Source organism: Seriola dumerili, unplaced genomic scaffold, assembly GCF_002260705.1.
Source record: "Seriola dumerili isolate Sdu_G_001 unplaced genomic scaffold, Sdu_1.0 BDQW01000219.1, whole genome shotgun sequence".
Lineage (NCBI taxonomy): Eukaryota > Metazoa > Chordata > Actinopteri > Carangiformes > Carangidae > Seriola > Seriola dumerili.
The window spans coordinates 1648353-1675144 of NW_019174474.1; the positions used below are offsets into that span (position 1 = coordinate 1648353).

Genomic DNA, 26792 nt, shown 5'->3' on the forward strand with positions numbered 1-26792 from the left:
CATTTAGGCACATGTCACAAACAACTCTTCATCAAACGCACATCTCGAGACATTTTTCAGGTGGCGAGGGTTCATCCTGTTTGTAACCCTGCAGTGATCTATGTCTTTTATGAATGGCAGTGAATGCTGAGTGACACATGTTGTATTTACAGGCCTAAGTGCTCTAAAGACTGACAATCCTATTCAGCTAAAGTGTCAAAGATAACTTTACACCTCCTGTAGCGCCACCTTGAGGTTCCCATTTGTGCTCTTAGTCAAATGTCTTGACATATTGCCTGTTAACAATATCATCACACACCCACAGTGCTAGCATGCTAACAAACTACCATGATGACCATGAAAAATATTATACTTGCTCAGCGTTAGCATGTCAGCGGTGTCATTGGGAGCATGTTAGCTTGTTAGCATGCTGGCAGGTTTTAGTACAGCCTCACACAGAGCAGACAGACTCTTTGTCCTGTTCAGAAATATTTGCAACCAGTTAACTTCAAAAAACTGCGTTATGCCCATATTTTGAGTCTTGAGTCGGGTTTCTTGAATTACATGTGGAAACATGTAATTCAAGTTATTCGTTAAATGCTGATTATGACTTGTAACACTAGACATAGAGCAGTGGGACATGTGCTTTAACAATATTTTCATATATGCATTTCAAGCAGCTCAGAGATACTGCTGCTGCTACTAATGTAACACATTGATAACAGCTTGTATTTTGCAGCTTTCCTTACATGATGTCATCACACAGTTTTATAATTATCACTTTTAATTGGACTATTTTCACCTTTTTCCTCCAATGATTACTTAGCAATCTGTATCCTAAAGCGTTAGCAGACAAAGCCCTCCACCAAAGTCACATGAGGGTATTGTGTTTCCAATCCTTCTATCACATATTGGATAAACCCCAGTCCCAAATTATGCAGGTATTTCTATGTAGCATGAGAATTGGACTAGAAGATGGGAGATGGCCTTATTTTGCAGGTCTGAATTGATTCTCCTCTGCTTTTATTTGTGTGCAAAATGATAAAAATGTTGGTCATGACATCGCTGATTTGTTAAGAGCCCTGCCAACAGTGTCAAGCTGGGTTACAGCAAAATATATCAATTATGAATCCTTTTTGAGAGGTCTTGAGGAGATGCTTTGGCATTTAGCTGAATAGAACATTCCTCTCTCATGAATTCTTCTTTTAATCATTAAATGCCAATTCACATTTCACCCGTTTAAACTATCTACTATTGGGAAGCTTTAAAAGCAATTATCCATATCACGCTATCCACAGCTCTCTTTTGCTTTACTTATTCTCTTGATTCCTCACATTTCTGGGGCAAATCCTCACACATTTTCATCGTGTTTTGATGGCCCACTTTTCGTGTGGTGAGACTGTACTGCAAACGGTTTCTCTGGTTCACAGCATCGTCTTGTACAAAGACTCATTACGACTGCATCACATTTTATCTCTGTATGCCATTAAAGTAGTTCCTTTCTCTTATGAATTAACTAGTAAAAAAAGGAAATATTTGGGGTTTTTTGTACAATCGGGTCAATATTTGTTAAATTTGTTAAAATTTGCACTGGTTTGTCTTCACACTATATGTTCCTCCAGCTGTCACTCATTGTGATGTGTTTGTCAGTGTCCTGTCTCTTTAGCATGCAGATTTGATGATTGATGATTTAAAATAGTCTGAGTGAAGCATTTTAATCACTCTTGAGATATTCTGTCACTGTCTATTACATGTCCCATGTCTCCTTGGACTGCCCAGGGCTGTATATAAGTTAATAACCCCGTTTAAGAGCTGCCATTGAGCTACTAATAAGACACCAAATGTCCAACCATGTGCAGATCAATTGGTTCCACACCATAGGGAGATAAGTCACTTTGTTCAAAGCTTGTAGAGTGTTTGGCTTCACCGTTTCTCTTAGATATCTGGGCACAGTCAATGGTATCATATGATGTGAGATGAAGCTTGTGACACTCTCACTGACCAGTGGATCCCAGTCAGGCTCATGATGTTGATTATTTCCTCTCAGAAATCATACACCGTCTTCCTCAGGTGATGTGTGTGATAAGTGCCAGCTGGATGTGGCTGTGTGGTTTAGGAAGTTTTTAGAGTTAGAGACACTTAACTCTTTCAGTTCAGTCGTATTCTACTCTTTTTTTGTTTTCCCTCGATTACCCAATGGATATATTTTGAGAAGAGTCCATAAATGCAGTTCACATAGCAATCTTGTGTTTATGTGTGTATGATTTTACATTTGCGTTTTAAAATACTGATTTCTTGTCATTGATTGTTAAATATACGGCTGGCGGAGGAGCCTGAAAAGATCATCCGGTGCGTGTCAATCCTCGCTGGTAACGTCTGTTAAAACCTTGTACTTTAACAAAGCAGTGTACCTTCATCCATTTCCTTTCTGGTGGACAGTCGCCTGCATCTACCTGTTTTGTCTGTCATTACTGTGAGATCCAAGTAGCACTTTCTCAATTGTTTTTCACAACTCAACACATTTATAAAGAATGAATTTGCCCCTGGTCCTCAGCAGCTTTGGTGGGATTAATTAATTAATTTAATTTTTTTGATTTCTAAAACAAAAAGACATTTCTGATCTAATAGTGCACACGACTGCATGAATTTATTGGTATAGAATAGTCAAAAAATGACTTATGTGTACCAAAATGCGTACTGTCGTAATAATGCACATGATTTACAACAAAATAATTGTAAATGCACGGGCTGATACGATGCTGTATTTAAACAGCAGTTGTGTAGAAACTAACTAACTGTTCATTTTATTGTTAAAGAGCAAATAAATGAATTTGAACTAGTGTGAAGTGTTTCAGCGGACGGGATTTTGTGGTGTACCGTACAGTGAGCTTCATATTGATTATAAATCGTAGTGGGTTGAGTCTTGTGTGATCTCGGCCCCCACTGAAGTGGCGGGGTCACGGCTTGATCTCTGTGCAGCTCGGTGAGGAGACCGAATCAGCGCAATCACGCGGCCTCCTGGGACAAAAGAAAGCAATCTGCTTATGAAACCGAAGAAATCGCCTCAGGCCTCTTGGTACCTTTAGCCTGACACACACACACACACACACACACAGAGTCCCCCACAGTCATTGACATCGTGTTTCCACCCCTCTCACTATAAAGTGATACAATCTTTTATTAATGGTCTGTGCTCCTGCGTTGACATGGAGACCATTTTAATGATTAATCTGAAAGGAAAGTGCCCATTGCACACTGGGGGCTGTTTAGGAAGCAGGAAAACCAATGTGTTGTTTTCAGTTAGAGGCACGTCAGAAAGATCTTTTGAATTCTTTTGTGCCTTTTTGAGATGTCTGTCAGGTTGTTGCAGGAAGCCTGTGAAGACGAGTGTGTGTCATTCATAGCTTGATCCAGTCACACATTATTCACAATCTTTGGAATAATTAATTAATTGGTTACAAACTATTTCAACCTTGCATAAAGATCAATAAGTACATACATTTAAAAAAAATAAATATTAAAAATAAATTTTAAAAAAGTGCTTACCATTAGTTCAATAAATTAGACAATATGAAATGAATGACCACATGGATAAATTCATTGTATTTGATCATCTGAGGCCTCAGGCTGAATGAGTAGACAACCAGTAACACAAGAGGCTCCGCCTCATTTTTTTTTTTTATTGACAAAGACTTTGAGATGAAAAGTGACTTTATGAAATGAAACAGTGAGAAAGTTGAAAGTGAAATAAAAATGACAGTGTGTAAAGAACATTTAATAATAATTATAATAGTGAGCCAAAGGTTTGTTGTTTATTTGTTCTATATTTATTCATATACAGTACATATTTATTTTTTTAATGTCTAATTTATTTAACATTGAACACTTCCCACGTTCCCAACCTACAGGGACGGGGATCTCAAAATGGGCCACAATATGAATCAAAGAGGTCTAGGGATGATTCCTGGGTTGAAATGCGACACAAGATTCAGTTTGTTTTTCAGTCTTCTCTCTCTTTGGTTTGTGAAATACCGTGTAGTTAACATTTATAAGCAAATTTCATGCTGGAGGACGATAAATAGCAGTCAGATTTTTCTTTTACAGTTTGGCAGTCAAGCAGGTGTTCTTATTAATGGCTTGTAACTGATCCATAAAGCACCAGAAAATTACTTATTAATGCTTTGAAATGCCTTTGCTCTCAAAGACTTGAGAGAGTGATTCAGTAACAACCAGGAAAGAGCAAGAATGAGCTTTTGGTTTTTAGTTGAAGCCTAGATTTATTGATACAGATCACGTTTGTTTTTGATTTGGAGCTCATTTTGGATTTTCCCTCCAGAGGAAAAAAATCTTGATGCAATGCAGTTTCAGATTTATTATTTCAATATTTTCGGTATAACAGGGAAATTTTGCCACAGGTGATTTTGTACTGAACAAATCCATCAACATTATAGACTTATTGTTACATTCAAATTCTCACAATTTATTCTATTCTTTTCACACACGTTTATGTATTAACTTCTTTTTTCATAGGGAGGTAACAGAAGGCTTGAGACTGTGCATACAATATTCATTCAACAAATACAACACAGCAGGACTGAATGTTATAAATAGGGTCACACCTGGTTGTTTTAAAACTCTTTCCACCACAGGTCAGACCAATAAAAACCTTGGGTAAAACTGCTGAGGCTCCTGTAGGGCTATATTGAGATGCCAGTCCATGCGAGGAAATGGTTCATTAGTATTAATTAAAAATTTCAGGACATCCTTTCTCTCTTTCAAATCACCTCGATCTTGTAATTAGAAAGACCGGCGGGGGAATAATGCAGCTTTGCTCGATGTGGGGCAGAGATGGAGGTAGGGGGCACCGGGGAGCAAGAAAAGGGGGAAGAGGGAGGGTGGATGGTGGGAGTGCTGTTGAATACTAACAAACTTGCTCTTTCCTTGCAACAAAAGAGCAGATGTCCTTTCTGACTCAGTGTGTCCTCTCCATACAGAACCATTTTTAATTTGAGTTTGGCTTTGTTGCTCCCTATGGCTCGTGCAGGGTTCTCAGCCAAGTGATTAAAACAATCATGTTTCACACTTACAAAACTAATATTTTTTATCTTTCCTTATGTTCGTTTTGAATTTTAAGTGCAGAAAACCTGAAAATCTTTAACTTAATTGAGATGCTACATGATTTGTAGCCTGTTTTATGTATATACAAGAAAGTGGCTTTCTCTGGTAATGTAGCCGGGGAAAATGAGTTTCTTCAATTGCCTATCCTGATTATGGAAACCATCTTTCTCTCATACATGTAAAGAAATTACTGTAGAGAAGCTGGTTACTTGAACACACTCCTCATCCTGATGAAAACCATAATTTGAAAAAATTACCACCCACTCTGGGTGTAAATGTTTGTTGTATTTGTGTGTGTGTATTTATATATATATATATATATATATGTGTGAGTGTGGTCCTTCCAATATGCTCATACAAATGTATGTCTTCCTACACACCACAAAGAACTTTGCTTCTCCATTTTATCAAGGCTCTGTAAGTGAGCACACACATCAGATTGGTTAGTCATGTTAATGCAAGAGTACAGTCTCAAAGTGACAGCGGTGAGCACCCATGAAGCCCCTCGGTCTGGCTACAGAAAGGTCAGTTTCCTCCTCCTATTGGCATTTGGTCACAAGAGTCACGGCAGTTAAGCGACAAGCCCGGCATCGACAGGCCATTGTCCTAATGAAGTGCCTGTTATCTGCAGCCTGAGTAATGATATGGAGGGGAGTGCTGCCACTGACACTTCTACTGCCGTCACAGGGCAAACAAGCACAGAGAGGAGAGCGAGTAGTGCTGTCCAACCTTGACCTCAGCTGACCTCCTCATGAGTCATGATGAGGGCGGAGACATTAGTGGCCGTCAGACTGCAGCCAACCTTTGATTTAGACATGGACATGAATAGGGCTGGATATTGCTTTGAAATTTTGATACCTTAGTTTAAAGAATATAAACAGGCTTTTCTTAATTAGAGTTTACCATTCAAGATATTACTGTATGGAACATAAGCAGCTGTACAAGAAATTGAATTAATTTAGTTTAGGAAATGTTGAAAGAAAGGTGTTGAAAAAAATATTGAGGTTTGATACACAACTCTAGACATGAGAGTTCCTCTCTTAGACCCACATTGATTGTTTTTATGTTTTGTTTTTTTGAGTGTAGGGAAACAAGCTATAAACACAACAGTGACATTTTGTCTGAGGTTGAAACAGTTTACAGTCTATTTACACATCCTGCAGACACAGAGTAGAATTAGCATTCATCTGCAGCCATGTTTCCAGTTTCCAATGTTTACTCTTCTTTTACCTCTGTTTTGTTTTCCACTAAGTCCCAAGGGAAACATTCGGCTCTTAAGCTGCTAAATGCTCTTCTATTTTCACCAGTTCAGTCACTGACATTGTCTGTCTGCTGTCTGGAAACTATATTAAGGAGAGCAGTGAGAGTCATCCTGAACATTGAAGTCGCAGGCTTCACAGAAAAAAATGAAGGTGGTGATAATACTCTGTGGGTTTGTCACTACCAGTGACACCTTTAATATAATTGAAACCATAGTTACTTTTTACTTGTACATTGTAAAAATGTTGATTGGTGCTGCTTTAACGTGGACATAAAGTAACTACATTAAGCTTGTAGCAAGATGTAAAGATGAGCAATAGTCACAATTTAAAAACTACAAGTAGAAACTTGATTTTTCAGTTGCCTCCAGATGCCTGCGGTGTGACTCCTGGACGTTTGTGTTATCTCCTGATTGAACCATTCTTGGGCATGATGTCTCCCTGGCAACGGAAGGCGACAGTGATTAGTGAAAGTGGCCCTAGCATTAATGTTTGCTGCCTTACTGACATTGATTCTTTCTAACCTCATCACAGTTCACAATCGCAGTTTGAGAGTTCAGTCTTGATTCTAACTGCTCACAGTGACTGATAAGTGATTTGCACTGTGTGGCTCCTCCGTAGTGTTTGATGAGTCAAAGAACTGTCACTTATTACTCTGCCTGGCTCGCTGCGTTAATTCGCTCAGTTACAATCACCCTTAATGTACTTATGCAAATTATATCTGCACCCCCATAGGTGTGCAGAACTCTTCCAGAGGGAGAGCAACAAATTACGTTGAAGAGCAAATCTTAATTTGTTTCTGTCCTGTCATCTTTTGGCATGAGTGGATGCTATGGGATGTTTTCGACAGTATTATGTGTCACTGTTGGATTACTACAAAGGAAAAGTCTGTTCCAGTCTGATCCAAATTTTCTGGTCTGAGCCAGGATGTTCAGCAATGTTATGCATACTACAGTGTTGTGAATAGGGAGGGGGCTCTCAGATATGTATTTGACACAGTGGAGGATGCCTCTGTGCTGCAACATACAAAAGTGTTTCTCTGAGGGGAGCTTCCTCGTTAGGTTCAGAATGCAGAGAATTAGCAAAACCCCAGTCAGATCTCAGCATATTAAATCCATCCTCTCTTTGAGCTCCTCTTTTAGCTGTGGATGGGGTTTATTCCAGACACCTCAGATGGCACTGGCTGTGTATTAATATTGGATGAATGTGAGATATCTGTGGCAGGGTTTAAAAAAAAGAAAATCTGAGGCACATTCTGCCAGCAGGAATTATTTGTCATGTTGAAACTCAGGACATTGCCTTTTCTTTGTTGAATCTTTTCCTGGCCACATGTTCAAATATGATTTGTTGTCGCTGACATGCTTGGTAAATTTCTTATTTTTCTACTTTTCCATTGCAGCGGGATGCTAAGGGACAGTATCTGTTTGACCTCATCTGCCATCACCTCAACTTGCTGGAGAAAGACTATTTTGGCATCAGATATGTGGATCCAGACAAGCAGCGGGTAAGTGTGTGTGTGTGTGTGTGTGTGTGTGTGGGTGTGTGTGTGTGTGTGTGTGTGGGTGTGTGTGTGTGTGTGTGTGTGGGTGTGTGTGTGTGTGTGTGTGTGGGTGTGTGTGTGTGTGTGTGTGTGGGTGTGTGTGTGTGTGTGTGTGTGCGTGTCTGTGTGTGTGTTTGTGAGCATGATGAGGTTTTTGTGTGCATGCTTATGTGATATGTAATAAGGTATTTTGATAAGAGTAAAGGCTTTCTTTCAAGAGAGACCCAAAAAAATATCATATTCATTCAATAGTGTACAGCACCATTCAGGTCCATGAGCCAGATGACAACATCGATACCACAATATCAACCATAAAGAAGGGAAGAAATAATTAAACCACGCAACTACCTCGAACTACCTTTCTTTTCTCTATGGATTGAACAAAGTTAATGCAGCATGTTGAAGCTAGTTGTTTCCCCCTGCTTCCAGTCTTTATGCTAAGCTAAGCTAACTGCTTCCTGGCTCCAGCTCTGTACTTACTGTAACACCCATGCTGTGTCTTAAATGGTATATTTCAGTCAGTACACTCACATGTAGTACGCTGTGTGCACAGTATACTCCCTCGTTTGTGCGTGAATTTCAACTAGGTAGTGCTGTCCCAAATCAAAGACTGCGGGTGTGCGCTCACTGCACTCAAAATAGGAAGTGTGAGTATGTATTTGAGACAGAGCAACAGAAATGATTAACGAGTTTGTCATCTAACTCTGTGAAGAAAGTTATTTCCCAAAATGTTGAACTAGTCCTTTAATAAACAGATATAGGCTCTAAAAGTAGAGCATGATACATAATAAAAATCAGGCAGTTCCCACTTTTTTTTTAAGAAAAGTTGAAATGTACTGTAAGCCAAACTTTGAAATTAAAATTACAATACTGAGTCTGAAACTGTCTTGTTATATCCAATGCATCTGATGTTTTAAAAGTAAAAGTGGTTGAATGTGAACTCAGAATGACTTCATATAGATAAGATTGTGTTGCTTTCTGTCAATATAAAAATTACATGCTTGGCTATACTTTAAAAATGGACTGTGTTTGATTCAGTCGAAGAATGAGAGTGTAGCCTGTGGACCAGAGTGAAAAGTTGTGTTCTTCAGTTTCTCTTATTCACGGCGCCTTTCAGAGTGACGGTTGTTCCATCAGGCTCTTCTGCTGTGAGGCATGTAGCAGCACTGCTTGATTCATGAAGTATTCACATGTTCACAGATCATGTTGTTGTCCTGCAGACGCGAGCCAAGTCCCGCTGATGCTGCATTTCCTGTGCTGTCACTCAGGACTATTTTGGTGATTGTTGCTGTGGGTGGGTTGGGTTGGTGAGAAGGTAACCTGGGAGAAAAGATGGAGAGAGGATACGCTCCCACAGAGAATGAAGAATCTGAATCTGGCCGTAGACTCGGGGTCTGTGTAACTGGCAACAGCAGCAGGATCTCACTGTTCAGTCAAAACCTGCTGTCGATTCAGCCTCCCTGCTCTAACTGTGTCTCTAGAGACCTCCATGGAGCTGTTTGGATATATTCCCCTGAAACCTTTGAAGATTTCATACAAGAAAACCCTGCAAATTCTTTATTTTCAGTGCAGCCTTGACATATTGCAGTGCTTGAACAGTGCTGTGGTAACACCATGTGCGGCACAAACTGGTTTCCCACAAGTGTCAAGTATCAGTTGAATAATTTGATGTGTGGGTTACTCTGACATTTAATTACTTGCATTTATCTGTTTTTCTTTCTAATGTAGCACTGGTTGGAGTTCACAAAATCAATTGCAAAGCAAATGAAATGTAAGTACATTGAGCTTATGTTTATTTGTTTTTAATCTTGGATTTAATCTTGATTAAATCTTTCCTCCTCAACACGAGGTCTGCACTGATTGTAAATTTTACTCAATTACATGTATCTGACAGCTGATGAAGGCAAACAAGGTGCTGCCCCTATAAGCGTTTTCTTTATTTGAACACTCTTGTTTGGTGCCAGACATTTAATCTAGCAAGTCATGATAATATATTTGCCCATATCTGAGTCTCAAAACAGTCCTGCTGTCTCCCTCAATCTCCTGTTGAGTGTTTGATCTGTTACTATGAAAGGATTCCCGTCCATGTCTTAAATGTTTGGTGTTTATTTCCTCCAGCTCAGCCTCCGTTCACCATGTGTCTGAGAGTCAAGTTCTACCCTCCTGATCCCGCTGCTCTCAAGGAGGAAATCACTCGGTACGATCTCTTTTACTTCAGATGAGTTGACAAAGGTTGTTTTTTTTTCTCTCTACAGGTACAGCTTACATTTTTTTCAGTTTAACGGTAAAAGAAAAGAAAGGAAAAACAGAGAGACCGCCATCATTTGACAAAACCTGTGAAAAGCAGCTGTGCTTGGTCCTTTTTTTATGTTATTTTTCTGTAGTACAGATTGTGCTGTAAAATTTTCAAACGGAGCAAACATGTCTCTTTCTAAAACATTATTCATGGGCCTTCATAATTAAAATGCCTGACTACTTGACTGTCTAAAACATTATGATAAATATTACACAGAACACAGTTTGCAAGAGGAAGCAGAGGAATGTAAAAGCTTTCGCCAGTAGCTAAGTCTCCAAAACTTGATGGGCAGAAGATCAAAAGCTACATGTTACATTTTTGTGTTTATATACTCACATTTTTCCTTCCTAAATAGGGCCCTGTCATAATATTTTCTCATTAATTTGCATAAAACTAAGAGTGAAGAGCAGTGAGTTTACACTGCCTCCAGATAATGCTGAGAGCAGCCAGCTGGTGAATGAGGGCATGTACAGTTTACCGATGTATTCATCACTGACCGTGGGGGAAGAAGAGTCCACTCTCTCTCTCTGAGGTGTAATGAGATGAAATGTGCACCACATGTAAAACGTACATAATGAACAGAGCGGACAGAGGAGATAGGGGGCAAAGGGTGCTGATTGAGATTGGTAATGGAGAGGAGGGAGAAGGAAAGGCTGGGGAGTCGGGGGGAGGAGGTGAGGGAGTGATATATGATGTGGAGAGTGGAGAGGGCAGAGCATAGTGCCGGCAACAGAAAGAAGGAGGGTAAATAATCAGTCACACATGGGGCTCATTCAGTGTTTGCCCCCCTCTCGTCCTATTGTGCAGGGACAGTATGTTAATGCTGTATAAAAAACATAGAAAATACTATAGGTATCATGTATTAATATTATATATTATTATTAACACACTGTAGCAGGAAAAGCACAGGCTAATAACGTTAACAAAGACTCTATGAAGACAGTGTGACGATGCAGCTAAATGGAACTCAGCCATCATTCATTTTGTTATTTACACCTGTGCTTTTCTAATGTGACATGTCAACATGTTTTCTGTTGTTTTGGCTTCTATTGTTAAAATGCTCTTTCTTAAAAGTAATGCACTGACTAAGCTGCTGATGCGTTTTGGCTTACCATAGCATTTATAACAGTGTGTGTGCAATCCACAGGAAGCTCATTACACCTGTACACCTGTGAGAAGATGCACAAGATAAAATTTAAAAAAAAAACTGACAAAGAGAAAAAGGGAAAAAAAGACAGCAAAAGATATTTTTGTTCATTTAATGTGGACAACATGCATAAAACAGCAATGTAAATTTGCCAGGGTTAGGGTAAGTGAACAACGCAGGAAATGAAAGCAGTTCTTTCATGCATGTCTCCATACAGGAAGTGTAATTAGCCTTTGTTGGAATGTTTTATTTCCTATTCAAGGTAAGGGTGGGGTGGGTTCTATGATCCCACTGAACGTGGTTTCATCACCTCTAATAATAATAACAATAATGATGGTAATAATAATAATAGTCATTATCATCACCATCCTGCTATTTGCTTCAGATGTTGTCTCTGAGTAAATTTCATGCTTCAGGAAATGGTTGGTCGAGTGAGTTTGAAACTAGGCTGGAGGCTTTAAGAGGAGCACAGCGTCAGTAGCAGCTTTTCCCTCGGGGCCCTCCTACCCTTCTTTCCCCAAAACAAAACCCTCATTTCTGCTAAATCAAAAAGAAATATTCAAACCACCCATGAGGAACCTGAACCCAACAGTCTTTGAGGTTTATCAGGTTTGTTGTTATGCTGCTCCTACTCTATCTTTTCGTATTGTTTTATTTCCTTCTGTGCTTTCACTGAGAAATGTAACTGTACGAGCGGTTATGGGTATTTATGAATATCATTAGTATTCTCATAAGCAGGCCTGTCAGAGTGTCTGATGTGATGTTTGTCCTTTGAAGGTATCTTGTCTTCCTGCAAATCAAGAGAGACCTCTACCACGGTCGGCTCCTGTGTAAAACCTCGGATGCGGCCATGCTGGCTGCCTACATCCTTCAAGGTAATGGAAGGCGACAGATAGAAATGACTTACACCATTCTCTGCTTTGCACTGTGTCCATGACCTCTGTTTCACCATGCTATAAACAACACCAATAGATTTTTATGTGGAAAGAAGCTGAGTTAGGTGACTCAAGGAGCACATGTAATGCTCATCAAAGGGTATTCCTATAGTGGTTTTAATTTTTTATGGTTTAAGACTAAGAGTAATAAGCATAGCATGTGATTGTCCATACTGATAATGACTCTAAAACTGGTACAAAGTGAAAAGTAAAAGGTTATTTTGTGCTTTGTATTATTAGCTCAATGGCTTGCACATGCTCAATAAGCAAGAAATCATGCTCATTTAGAAAGTCTTTGAAGTGGTTATCTGGCATCTTATCATCCTTTTACCACACACACACAAATACAGGCCCTAAACAAGCACAACAGACATGAGATATGGTGGCACAGCTAACATCACAGAGAGCACAGTGTTTGAGGGGAGGCAGGTTCCTCCAGAGGAGGGACTGATGAATTAAAGATGGGCTGCCTGGTCAGCTCCTCCTTGCAGAGAGAAATCGGCATCAGGGTCATCCGAGGGAGTGCAGGCATGAAGGAGCACAAATAATCCTGGGCATGTTCAGCCCATCTTCACCAGTTAAAGAACCAGTGTGCTGAAAACCATCATGATGTCACTTTGAACTTTTATGAGATTTGGATGTCTGTGAATATGTTTTTTAACTTTTTCTGTTCCTTCCTCCAGCCGAGATCGGTGATTACGACCCTGGGAAGCATCCTGAAGGTTATAGCTCCAAATTCCAGTTTTTCCCTAAACATTCAGAGAAGCTGGAGCGACGGATTGCAGATATACACAAGACAGAGCTGATGTAAGAGCCAGAATATACAGCTGCACCTCCACTCCTGAAGCTCTCGCCGTTTCACATACTGTACCTGCAGACCCTGCGACCACATTCAGGCGGATCAAAAGCCAGACTTCCTTTGACATTTACGTAATTGACTGCAGTAATGAGGTACCATTGGCCTGTATTGGGTTGGCCAGACAGATTATTGTCGTTCATTTGAGCAGATAGGGGAGAAAAGCACTTTGTTTTCCACTATCCACTCAGACAACGCAGTCAGATACTCTTGACTTCATAGTCTGCCCTTTATTTGCACAGTTATTAGTGATGGGAACTAACCCCAGCTCTAACTGGAAGAGCAGCAGAGCACAGTATTGAAAGTGATCAGACTGAGCAGATGTATGCACACAAACACACGCAGACAGAGGCCCAAACGCTCTACTCTCACTGACCGCAGAAGAGTCCATGAAGCGTTTCACTCGCACTGATCCGTCCAACTCTGTCAAATAATTTGTTTGCTCTCAAATAATAATTTCCAAAGTGAACAAACCACTGTGTCATTGTGTTATCTCACACAAGTTACTAGGGAGTTTCAGGGATAATGCTCTCTGGAACAAATAAAGGGCAAGAAAAAACAAAAGATGTCTGTTTAATGATAGACAGTGAGACACAATAGAGGTGGAATTGCATCAACCAAGTCTAGTTGTGATGCTGTGGAAGCAGAATGACGAACAGCATGAGACTCTGCTGCCCACTAGTGGTTCATTTCCTCTTCACCACCAAGGAAACACTGTGCGGCAATATGAATACTTGTTAACATTGTTAATATTGTTAACATCGTTAACCTAGGTTGTTAATTGAGATAAACAATAATTGCTTTTTAAATATCCTCCCATACTTTCTTTGCTTCAGCTGATATTATGTTAATGTTTGATTTGTTTTGGTGTGACCTCCGTCTGCCTCTTTCAGTCTTTCTAAATTAATGTATCACATAATTGGATATTTATTCATGTGTTTGCCTCCCTCTGAAGTCTTTGGCTTTTTGAATGTTCGACATTTGAAAGTGACACAGCTGTTTTGTCGTGTTGTTGCTCTCCCTCAGTGGACAGACACCTGAAACATCAGAGCGAAATTTCCTGCAGAAAGCCCAGATGCTGGAGACATATGGTGTTGATCCACATCCATGCAAGGTTTTTCAACCACTGCTGTACTATATTTAGATCTCAAACACATTTATGTTCTACTTGAAATATTCTCATGGGATATACAGTACGGTACATGCTAAAACATATGCCTCATTTAAATGCATGCGTCTAAGTTATGTTTGGAAATTGTTTTTGTGTTTTTCAGGATGTGTCTGGAAACCCAGCTTTCCTCGCCTTCACACCGTTTGGTTTTGTGGTGCTTCAGGGAAACAAGAGAGTTCATTTTCTCAAATGGTGAGCGAAATGTGCGACCTCCTCTTCTGTGAGCACACGCCTCGAGTCTTTGCAGGATGTAAATCACACACACCGTTCTGCAGGCCTCGATTTTGACCTGATTTGACATATGTGCTCTATATGCAGGGCGTTGAAACAGCATGTGCACTACAGCTGGTTGTACAGTCACCGTCAACAAAGCTCCTCCATCTGCCTCTACCTGTGACAAGTGCTGGGGTCTAACATGTGCACAGATGGCTAATAACACCAGCTAGATTCACAGAAACACTCGATAGAAGATCAAGACAATATGTTGAGAACTATAGCCTCTACTTGAAGGAGACACTTAGTGATTTGAATTCAATGAGATGCTTCATTGAAAAGTGGAAACTGTAAACAACATGATGCATTTTTATTTAATAGTCATCTTTTTGTCTGTTTGCTTTCCACTGAGAAGGTTACAGTTACATAATGAAAACAGACTTATTATGTTTGCAGTATTTGTAATGGCTTTGTTTGTTTGCCCTCGGCAGCGCTCAGGTTTCCCCCTGTCTGCTGGGAATATTATCAGTTATTTGTTTTGTCAGCCAAACATAGAGGTCCATGGCTGTTTATGTGATCTCAAAGTTGTTGTCATGAATATTTAAAGAGGCTGTGGCTTTCTGTCTCCGCTTGCTGTATGTGTAACCGTTGCCGCGCTCTCTCCCGGGCAGGAACGAGGTGACCAAGCTGAAGTTCGAAGGCAAGACGTTCCACATATATGCAAATCAGAAGGAGGTGAGCGCATGAATTGTTGGATGTGGAGAGAAGCCTCCGCGGTGCGTGTTCTCATGACAGCCTGTAGAGTGTGATTTTCTGTCTCAGTTTATTATATTGTCCTGCACGCTCTCTCATTTTCAACGTGCAGGACCAAAAGATCATCTTGACATACTTCGCACCCACTCCGGAGGCATGCAAGCACCTCTGGAAATGTGGAGTGGAGAACCAAGCTTTCTACAAGTGAGTCTGCTCTATTTCATTTCATTTCTTTCATTTCTCCTCACTGCCATGATTTGGAGCGCAGTCAGGCAGGTTACTGTCACAGTTCCTTGGTGTCCTTAAAAGCCCTTCCCTCTGGGTTGTTTGTCAGCGGGAAAATGAGGTGTGAGTTGCTGCTGACCTTTAGTGAATGAGTGTGCGCTGGCACGAGACTGCAAGCACTTCAACGTTCCTTCTGAGGTATGGCTCCTCTGTCTCAGCCATGAAAAATAGCGTGGGTCCCTTCTGCGCTCCCTGGCTCAGGAAAGGTGATTATTAAAAAAAAACAAAAAACCAAGCACTGTGAGCTCAGAGGATGGGAATCGTAATGAGTCGAGCTGATGACTCAGGTGACGAAGAGTGTGTGTGGGAAGAGAGAAAGAGAGGGGCAGAGCGTAGCATATGCATTGATTTTAGAGTTAATATGATGTGACCTTTTGTTGACTCTCTGAAGTGACAGATATTTTATCAACCCTTCGCTTATTGAGATTTTACTGTAATAAGGAGTCTGGGGGACGACAGGGAGAGAACGCGATGAAAATGTTGTGTCTGTCAGAGAAGCACACATATCCCTTGAAAGCAAAATGAAGCATGAAACATTAATGTATCACTTACAACAATATAAACATATTGAATACTGTATGGAGCCATGTCGAGGATGCAGTGCCTATAGTGCAAAGAGAGGACATACATAATTTAATAGCATGGTATTTGATCCTAGTTTCTGCTTTGTTCTTGGATTCAGAAAGCAAAGATTACATACATTCACGTCTCAACAGTGTTATCTTCATATTCTAGCAAAAATGAGTGGTAAATTATTTATTCTCAAGATCATACCAGTGGTTTTTCTTTCTGATTTCCTTTATTAGGGTACAAAAGGCAATTTTCCTTTTCTTTTTTTTTTCTTCCAGGCTTGAGAAGTCAAGTCAGGTTCGCACGGTGTCCAGCAGCAACCTGTTCTTCAAGGGCAGCCGTTTCCGTTACAGGTAGAGTACACGACAAGGAAGTATGACTGATGACAGGGAGGGGAGGACACTGCAGAAAACCCCCCGCTGGAAGTGGAGAGAGGTGTTCCCAGAAGACCTGGCCTCCTGGCCTTCTGTGCTGTAACGTCAGCTTACTTTTGCCCAGAGGATAGGACTGACACTTTACAAGATAGAGGACACAATGAAGGGGACTGATCACATGAGGCACCTTGTATATACTGTATACTGATTTATGTAAATTATACAAAAAACATATTTTCTCAACTACCCTTAGTGGTATCTAGCCTTTTGGTTTTATTTACACATGTTTTGAGATATGCATCTCTGACGTTGCTGCTGCTACCTATATTAGAGGTGATGGAGGTGAATTAAATGTTGTTTGTACTGCTTGAAATTTAGAAATTTAAAATCTTCATTGGAACTGCTTTACATAAAGGAAAAAGCCCTCATTGTGGTGGTGGCATAAAGTGTGGCATAAGTATATCTAAAAAGCTCAGTAGATATTCATTTATTTACTTATTTTATTTAACAGGTACAATCCACAATATATTTATTGCAACAGAAATAGCTAAAAGCTAATGTCTCTGTAGTCAATGGGCCAGAAAATGTAATGAACTTGAGTAATACCAGACATATTGTTTAGCTAGATACTAACTACAGGTAAGTGAGAAAATATTTTTAGTTTGGATGAACTACCCCTTTAAGAAGATAAGAAAAATTAGATATTCAGTCAAGATTAAAGGGATGAAAAGTAATTACATCAAAGGTATCTGGTAGTATTAGTGTATATGAACTGACATCACAAGCCAAGTCAGTTAAATGTTAAGTTTACTGTTGAAGGGCAAGCCATGGTCATTGTTTTGATATTTTTGCCTGCACGTCTGTGTGCATTTGTCTCACTGGTGGTAATTCAGTTACACAGAGCTGAATTCACCAGGTTAATTCAATCATGATGCTCATGTACTGTACTCATCCACTGCAGTGATGGCTTTCATGGCATTGGGTGACACCAGGTTGCCTGGTGTTGTGTGTGTGTGTGTGTGTGTGTGTGTGTATGTGAAACTCATCCTGAGCATCATCTCTGTGCTTTATAACAGTGGACGAGTGGCAAAAGAGGTGATGGAGCAGAGTGCCAAAATCAAACGCGAACCTCCAGAAATACACAGGTAGAGTTGTATGTAAACTCAGGAGAGGTCAGAATGCTCTCGATCAGATTTTTGTTTAATTTTCCTCCATTTTCTTAGGCACCAAGCTACTGTAGATGTCTTTATATCAGCAGCACATACTCGCTGCAGTATGAGTTACCTCCACTCGGGGCCGTTTCTCAGCGCACTGATGGTTGTGCGTTTGTGTCTGTGTTTGTCTCTGCAGGGCTGGCCTTGTGCCCAGCAGAAGTTGTCCATCCATCACCCACGGACCTCGCCTCAGCAGTGTACCGCGCACACGTCGGAGAGCTGTGCACATATCTATCATGGAGGGTAAGAACTGAGCTCCACCCCCACGTTTCAACAAGCAACAAATCTTAAGGTGGCGATGAAAGTGCTGGGGGGAAATTTGTTTTCACCGGTGTTCTTTAGAAGCCGTACAGTGAGTATGGTATTGTTTACATGCCAACCTCATCTACTGAAACATCCAAGTTGTAGTTTACATTGGAGTTCAAGAGGCAGTTAAGATTCCCCTCTTCAGATATACTCATGAATAATTTGTTATTGCAACAATAAACTGGTTGACACAGAATTTTAAATGGATCAGGGAGCCATTAATCCCATTTGTGAAAACTCTTCCTCTTCCTTGAGAAAACACACTTATGCATACACACCCTCTCTCTCTCACACACACACACTCATGCTGTAACTAGAGCCATTTGGCCCATTTCATGCCTATGGCATTGGTGGGATATGCTGCAGGTGTGTGCGTCAGTCAGCTTGCTCAGATTCAATGCAGTGTTAGAGTCAGAGCTGTGTGTGTGTTTGCACGATTGTTCTTGTAAATTGAGGCAACATAAAAGCAGCTGAAGTCACTTATTCAGCCCACCTGCAGGCTCCTGGCCCAGAACAGGTGGCCTCAGTGCCTCTGTTAGTGAGACAGTCTCGCTTAAAACTAAACAGTGAGATCCTTTGATTCTGCCTTTCAAGTACGTACTATAACTCTTTGTGCACAGAAATAAACAGAGGTCAGTAGCAGGTGCACTGTATATATTGAGGGTCTTATGCTGTGGGTTCAAGAGAGCCATGAGAGCTTCCTACCCCCAGTGTGTGCTGACTGGGTGCCTTACCGTAGTATTAATACCCCAGCTGAAAATAGCCCGGTCCTTCTACTCCATATATGTCACTGTCCTGGGTGGGGCCAAACCAGGCCAGGCCAATGCTGGTGATTGTAGCACTGCTGCTGAAACCCACCGTTTCACCTCGCACTCTTCTCTGCAAACTGCAACCAAGGCAGAACCCTTCAGCCTAACACACACACACATACACACACAGCGAGACTGTGGCCTGGACTCCGGGACAGGGACCATAACAACGGGATAAACACGTGCATGCTGCAGCCATGGTGAAGTGTCTGATCCGCATCACCACCCGGGTGAACGTCCACCTGCGTATGATCAACCACTGCTACCGGGATGTGAAAGTTCGCGTGTTGAGCCTGGGGCCTCGCATGCTGGGCAAGGCCCTGGGCATCCTGCCCCTGTACCCTTCTCTGACAGGGCCGCAGGATTCTGCCAGCGCCACCCCTCTCCCTGGCACTCCCCTGCCTTACATTCAGACCAGCCAACCTTCAGGTAAACTCATCACAGAGCCAGCCAGAAATGTGCTTTACATGGAGGTGCCAGTCGCTTTCTCTATTTTAAATCAGTCTCTGCCTCATCGATGTTGGCAGAGGGAGTTACACCATTCCTGTGGTTGTCTGTGTCATCTGGACAGGCAGTTATGATTCTTCTTGGTGCTTTTGTTGATTATATTTTGCTGATTTTGACTGGAGGACTCTTAATGTAGCATCTATATTTGGTTCCAACTAGAATACAGTATTTCAAAGGGTGTGGTGTGTTCATTTGGCCAATGAATTTCTTTTAAATTTATGTTATAGTGTTTCAAATTAGATCTCTAAACGTGTGTTTTCTGCTCGCTGCTTCACTGTAGCAGATCAACACTGAGTAGAGATGGCTGCTGACATTCATCCAGCCTTCATGCTGCCTTCTTTTCACTTGAAAGGAGTTTGATGTCAGTAGAGGCTTAGATACTGGACATAATCTCTCCTACTTTTCTTGCAGTTTTTTAAAAAAAAATGATCCCTTTCATGATTTGCTTCCTCATCAAAAGCTGAATTTTAATCCCTTCTCTTTATAGTGAAGGTGTAATGTTGCTGCTTTGACACTCTCGAGAATGTGATATCGTCAGCAAAGGGCTCAACCACGGCTCATCTTCACTGACGTGTACACTGTAAAGTGGATCTCATGTACTGTACTGTTATCCTGCAGCCTGAACAGTAACAGCATTAAAACCAATGCATTGTTGACTGTTTGTAGGTAAAGTTCGGCAACATGACAATATATTCTCTGAGATAATATACATTTATCAGGAGGCTCAGATTTTGCCATACTGCTGCTGCTGAAGTGGCTGCTGTTTCCCTTTAATATCTACAGATGAATAAAACCATTGTGGGTACTGTGTGTTTGATCAACTGACTTAATTTACCAGGTGTTTGATCTGCTAGATTAGTCAAAAACACACATTCATGTGTTGCTATTTATCCTTAAAAAAAAACTTCCCCCCAAATTTTCCTTCATCACAATATCAGATTACATTTACCATCATAGAGCATTTGATCCTGATAGCTCACTCCTAGTTGAAGGTTAGAATATTTTTTGCGCCTTTTCATTTTGGTTTGATTTAATTTGGAAATATTCTCTGATTGTTTTCTGCTGATGTGACTTTAAGATTCACATCTTAAAATTACACTCTCAAAACATGCTTTTTGTCCCTCGTCCCTCGTACATTGGAATTCAAAATAAACTAGTGTCTTCTCATCCAGCAAACACAAACTTTTAAAATGTACATATGGGCATGTGAGCGCTGTCTTAAGGTAGATTTGAAAAAATGTAAATCTATCCTTTTAATTTAAGAATAAGCCTAGCCATTTGTATTTATGTTTAAGGCCATGAGGCTTCATTTAGAATATTAAGCATTGTTATATACAACTGATACATAAGGAAAAATCTATCATCCAAAGTAGGGTCATTGATGTGATGAACTATATGTTGAGATAGCTAGAACATAAGACATAAGATGAGAGGATGTTGACCCTTTTATCAGGAAGCAGGCTTGGTTTATTTAATGTTTTCTCAAATGTAATTTATCTTAATGGGTTTTTCCACTGTTGAATGAGATCTACACTAATTGGCTACATGATGATTTCGTCCATTAGAGATGATGATTAGGCTTCACATTGCCTCCTGATCATTTAGTACAACGACAATGCCCCGCCCTGTCTGCTTGACTGTGGGAACAGCATGATCAGATTTCAGCTCTCAAGTCGGAGACGGTGTGTCTGTGCCCTGTAACAGACCTCTGCTGGACAAACAGCAGAAGAAACCTCTCAGCACTTTGAACCGGAACTGTGGTACACTGTGTCTGTGAGCGCCACACTAGCGGAGCGTATGACTGACCACATAATCTCTTGTCAGTAATCTTTTTATGCCTCTGTGCCGGTGAGGGCCATGACCGGAGGCATCATGTTTTTGGGTTGTCCGTCCGTCCCCGGTCTCGTGAATGCGATATATGTCAACACAGTAACACCTTGAGGGAATTTCTTTTGGAAATTTGGGACCAACATTCACTTGAACTGACTAGATTTTGGTGGTCAAAGGTCAAGGTCACTGTGACCCCACAAAACACGTTTTTGGCCATAGCTCACAAATTCATACTCTAATTATGACGCATTTTACCACAAATGTCTAATAGGATAAAATGATGAAGTGATGACATGTTATATCCAAATGGTCAAAGGTCACCTTTACTGTGACATCATAATGTTCTGTATATAACATTTCTTTCTTCCTCTCTGTTTCTCCCCTCCTCTTCCACCCTGAACACCTCCACAAGGTCTGGAGTCCCTGCGTGACAGTGCCCACTCTACACCAGTGCGTTCAGTGTCCCACGGGGAATCCTTCATGCCACGCTCCCGGAGCCAGGCCACAGACGCCAGTGATGGGACGGCGGTGATCTCGGACGAGGCCTACAGCCCGTCCGACAGCGTCCTGCCCACCCCGGTGGCCGAGCACAGCATGGAGCTGACTGTGTCACGCCAGATCAACGGGGCGCCCTGCAGCATTGAAGAGGAGAAGGAGTCGGAGGCGGGCACCCCCATGCACGGGGAAGGGGGTGATTTTGGTGCGGACGGTAGATCTGCACAGGAGGGTGCAGGGGGGGACTCGGCCCTCAGCGAGGTGGAACAGGTGAATAAGTTTGTCTTAAGTGTCCTCCGTTTGCTCCTTGTGACCATTGGACTCCTCTTTGTCTTGCTCCTCCTCCTCATCATCCTCACCGAGTCAGACCTTGACATAGCATTTTTACGTGATATCCGCCAGACCCCCGAATTTGAGCAGTTCCATTACGAATACTTTTGTCCCCTCAGGCGGTGGTTTGCCTGCAAGCTCCGCTGGGTGGGCGGGTTGCTCATTAACAAGTGAGAGTGCGGTCGTAGAGTTCGTAAGCCTGTTCGGGGGTCTGAGAAGACGGTTAGGACTCCGGAGTGATGGAGGGCAGCCTCGTCCCAACCATGAACCCTGCTTCTCCCATCATCCTCCTGCTGACATACAGCTTGGACCACTCCTGGTAACACCGGGCCAGGATCTCTCTTCCCCTCCTCCACTTTGAGTTACACCCCCCCCACCCAACCACCTCCTCTTTTTGCTTATTTTCTTCTTTTTTCTTTTCTTTTTTTTTCTACAAAGGCAGGACATTTTTTTGCGTTTTGTTTTTGGGTTTTTTTTCAAGTCATTTCAGGTATTTTATTTTTTCAAATAACACAAAGGAAAAAAATTAAAACTGAAATCAAAGAACTGAAGAATTTTAAAAAGTTCCTTTTACAGGAACGGTAGATTTTGTTGCAACGGATGAATGTTGCCTTCATTTATTATTTATTGCTTTTAAACATATATTTGCATAAGAGAAGGAGGCGAGATGATGAACAGTAATCGAGGAAGTTGATTTGTCATTAAAAGATGGAAGTGAGTTAGGTTAGAGTCGATAGGCCTACTGCAGTGAAGTATATGTGAGGCAAAGTAGTATAAAATCTTTTGATACTGATCCATGCCCATCAGAAGTCAGCTAGACAAACAGCAGATTCACGTCATCAGAGAAAACAGAACAATCTGAAGGGAATGATAGTGAAGGTTGGTGAAACAGGAAAGAGACAGGGTGATTACCAAATGCCTTTTTTCAGAGGATGTTGATGACTGTTGGCAGATTTGATTTTTGTGGATTGTTTTAAGACACAATTACACTTTAGTATACAATGGTGTACAAAGTAAACTGGTGAAGATCAGAGTTGTTTTTCTAACGTTTTATAAGGATACAGTAAAATAAACCAGTACCAATAGTGTTATGTGAGCCAGTAGTGTCAGATGCGGTTAGAGATATATTCATGAAGAGCAAAGATTCACTGGCACCAATAGATAATAGTCTAGATAGATGTGCAATGCTCATATGGTTTTAATAATTAAGTACTTTTTAATGTGCACATTTGTTCAGTTGTTCTGTTATTTCTCCAATTAATTTGATTTGCATTTTCTCATCAAGTTGAAATTCGATGAATTTCAATTATTTCTTTATATGAAGAGTTTATGATTTATTTTGGTTTCATATCAACCATGCTCTTAGGTTTATGTATCATACTATATTATTATTATTACTAGAATAAGAGTAATGATGTACTTTTTGTACAAATTAGTTTGTTTCCTAATATATATTGACAGGTTTTCCATGTATATTTTAACAGAACTGAAATGTTATTTTGTTATTGAAGATTAAATTATACCTTTTTTAGCGCTGTGTTTCAAGTAAGGTCAGAAGCATTCATGGCAATGTGGATGGGGGGACAAAACAAAACAAAAAACAAAAAAAAAACAAAAACAAAAAAAAAAAACAGGGTTTTTATCCAGATCCACTCAACACTGATCACAACTGTCATCACTCCACCAGCAGTGACTCAGCCTTCAACGTACATGCAGTTTAAAACATGTATTTGTGCAGAATAAAATCTGCAGATATCATTGTACCACCACAAATACCAAATAATCCAAAAATACATTTTCACCTTTCATAACTTTACCATATCTTATTGTACTTGAAGAGCCTGTAGAGACGACTGTGAGCCTGACCGGTACTGGATCTGCACCAAACAGTAAAAACCTGTTCTTTGACCCATGGCCTAACTTCCCACGAAAATTCATTCAAAATGTGTTAAAACAAAACTACAGCTGAAATGATTAGTTTATTGATTGATAGAGCTTTAACAGGCAACTATTTTGACAATTGAATACTTGTCATATTTCAAGCACAAATGCCAAACGTTTTCTGGTGTCAGCTTCTTCAGTGTGAGGACTTTCTGCTTTTTCTGTTTTATATCTTTGTAAATTTCATATCTTTTGGTTTTTGACTGTCAGCTTGGGTTCTTAGAAATTATGTACATTTTAGGATTTTATGATTTTATGGATTAATCTAGAAACTAATAGGCAGATTAATTGATAATGAAAATAAGTGTTAGTTGCAGCATTAAACAAAACAATTTGTTGCTCACAAATTAAAAATGAACAATTAAATGGGACTGGAAAGGTCACCTCTTTGGTTGAGGAAACAGTGGAGTGTGCTTGACAAACTACAGTATGTAATGAAGACATTTTCTGAGGTACCTCATGCACTTTTTTCTTAACTATGTACTTAAGTTGCTTTCTTCCCTTGATTTTTTTTTTTATGTCAGCCACCATAAAAACAGATACCAATATATCTACGATAAGCCAATACTGGCAAATAATATCTGCCCTTTGATTTGCCGGTCAGGCTCTAGACTCTTCTGCCTCGTAGCTCCAGGGAGCAATGACTGTCATGGCTGTTGGATTCTGGGTAAAATCTGTTTTTTGTACTGAGTGTCTACCTCCTGTACCAAGTGCAGGCGTAAGTGTTAGTGTGTCCGTATGTAGGAATCAAAACAAGATTCAAGGTGATCGCGGTGGATGTTTAGACAGAGAAGAGTAAAAAAAAAAAAAAAGGTCAATTTATTATATTTTGCTAAAAAGGAGAAAGACTCACGGAAAGGAAATGAGGCATGAAATGAGAGACAGAGGTAGAGAGAGACTGAGGGAAATCAGAGGTTCAAATGGGAACGGAAGGCATTTGGTGACTCGTCACTCTAATGGCTGTACAGGGGTTGATTGTGTTCGGCCTCCTATTTCAAATCCCACACCCTCCCCAACCCCCTCCCCACCCCTACACCAGCACCTGCAGCTGCTCCACTGAAGGCCCAATGGTGCTACCTTCTTTGTTTGCTCCTGTGTAAACCGAGCCTGTCAGTCCCAGGCGAAGTTGTCGTCCTGACCAGAGTAGCATGCACTTTGGCGTTGTGGCTGGATCCACTCTTCTAGCTCATTATCCTTCACAAAGCGTAGTTATCTGTGGCGGAGGGAGCAGCACGATGCTAGAGGGAATATCAAATCATTAGAGCTACATTGGCAACCAACCTGCCATATACAGTAGAGGAGCTTATTTACGTCAAGTTAATAGTTTTTCACTTGGATCCGTCCAGTAAATAGCAGATGCAAAGATGAAGCACATTTCTCCTAACAAGGGGTGGAGCAGGGTGGGCGGGTTGACTTTTTTTTTTTTTTTTTGTGTACATTCATACTTCATATTTATTACTTCTTTACTGACATAAAGGTCAACATGACTGGCCAGTCCAGCCAGGCCGAGTTGTTAGCAGGACATCTTTTAAAGGTCAGTCTGCAAAGGTGTTTCTCGTACATCTATCAGCATTATGTAGCTTCAGTGGTCTCTCTCTGAACATGCAACAATTAAACAAAAAAAAAAGGCAGCATTATTCAAGGAGCAATAATCAGCTGTAAGAGCAAAAAGATGTGATTTACAAACTTGTGTATGAAAATCCAACAATGAATATGTCCTTTCATGTTTCTAGAAAACCACTTACCAAATTGCTGTTGTGCTGACTCTAACAACGATGTGACCATTGAGACACTTGTTGCATTCAGTAATAACATTTTATAAAAAAAAAAATCAATTTTCCTTGGAGACCTCTTGTGTGGATGTTTGTTCTGCTGCTGTTTTCTTTGCTGTTTTCATTGTTAAGTGACAGATTGCTCCCTGTGCCTGGATCCTAACTGCAGTTTACCAAAGTGGCAAAGATGAAGGAATGGAGACACAAGACACAACATCCCTGTCAGTTGTACTACAGACTGCTCCATCCCTAAATCTCCCCAGGCCCAGAGGGAAAACGGTGTTCATCTGTCTGAAGCTGTGATGTACACTGTGCAGCCCCTAAAAAAAATCTCTGTCTTAATTTGTCTTTACAGGCACATTTTCCTGTGGCAAACCTGACTTTACATTTACATTTCAGTTGCTGTGTCATGTTTACATATTTTACTGTTCTTTTACTTCATGGGAGATGGTTACAGTTTAGGTCAGGTCTGTGACTTTTGATGATCAAGTGTCAGCGTCATCCATGGTTTATATATGAAAAACAGATAATCCATCCGTCCCTGAAAAGCAACAGTGAAGGTACAGCCATGCAAAGTACATAACGGGGGATGGACTCAATAACAGAAACACCTGCATGGTGTAAAGTAATTCCTCACAACAACCAAGCAACAATAAACTTGTGAAACTTGTGATCAATTCTAAGTTTTGTCAAAGATTTGTTGGGATAATTTTTGAGGTTGTAGTTTGTGGTGATATTGTAACTGTGAGGTGTTCTTGTTATTTTGTCTACTCCCTGTGTCTTGCTACATATTTCAGCAATGATCAGATTATCAGTCTCAAAAAACAATTATTAAGGACTTAGGTATCAAAGATTATCACTGGCTGTCCTTCAAACATATTTTTTTAAGGGTTTTTGTTGATATTTATGTGATGAAAATTAACACAACCAATTTAGATGATCTTAATCTGGTGATTTATACACAATTGGCTACTTGAATTTCGTCCCTGGCCAAAATCCTTATCATATTAAAGTGGATCATGATAGTCATAACTGAAGACATCTTGGTCTGCTTTTAGCCCCTCTGCCAACTCCCAGTAGACAGACCTTTAC

At 40.6% G+C, this 26792-nt stretch overlaps 1 protein-coding gene across 1 annotated transcript in view; it reads left to right on the forward strand.

Moving 5' to 3' along the window:
- The window catches only part of frmd5 (FERM domain containing 5), a 54683-nt gene extending 32522 nt beyond the window's left edge, over positions 1 to 22161 (forward strand). The window contains exons 2-14 of the mRNA XM_022754481.1: positions 7756 to 7860; positions 9625 to 9667; positions 10015 to 10093; positions 12117 to 12214; positions 12958 to 13081; positions 14157 to 14244; positions 14405 to 14493; positions 15186 to 15249; positions 15380 to 15471; positions 16401 to 16475; positions 17573 to 17641; positions 17847 to 17953; positions 21575 to 22161. Coding sequence (XP_022610202.1) covers positions 7756 to 7860; positions 9625 to 9667; positions 10015 to 10093; positions 12117 to 12214; positions 12958 to 13081; positions 14157 to 14244; positions 14405 to 14493; positions 15186 to 15249; positions 15380 to 15471; positions 16401 to 16475; positions 17573 to 17641; positions 17847 to 17953; positions 21575 to 22161 — 1620 coding nt within the window. The remainder of the gene's footprint in view (positions 1 to 7755; positions 7861 to 9624; positions 9668 to 10014; positions 10094 to 12116; positions 12215 to 12957; positions 13082 to 14156; positions 14245 to 14404; positions 14494 to 15185; positions 15250 to 15379; positions 15472 to 16400; positions 16476 to 17572; positions 17642 to 17846; positions 17954 to 21574) is intronic.
- The last annotated feature ends 4631 nt before the right edge of the window (positions 22162 to 26792 follow it).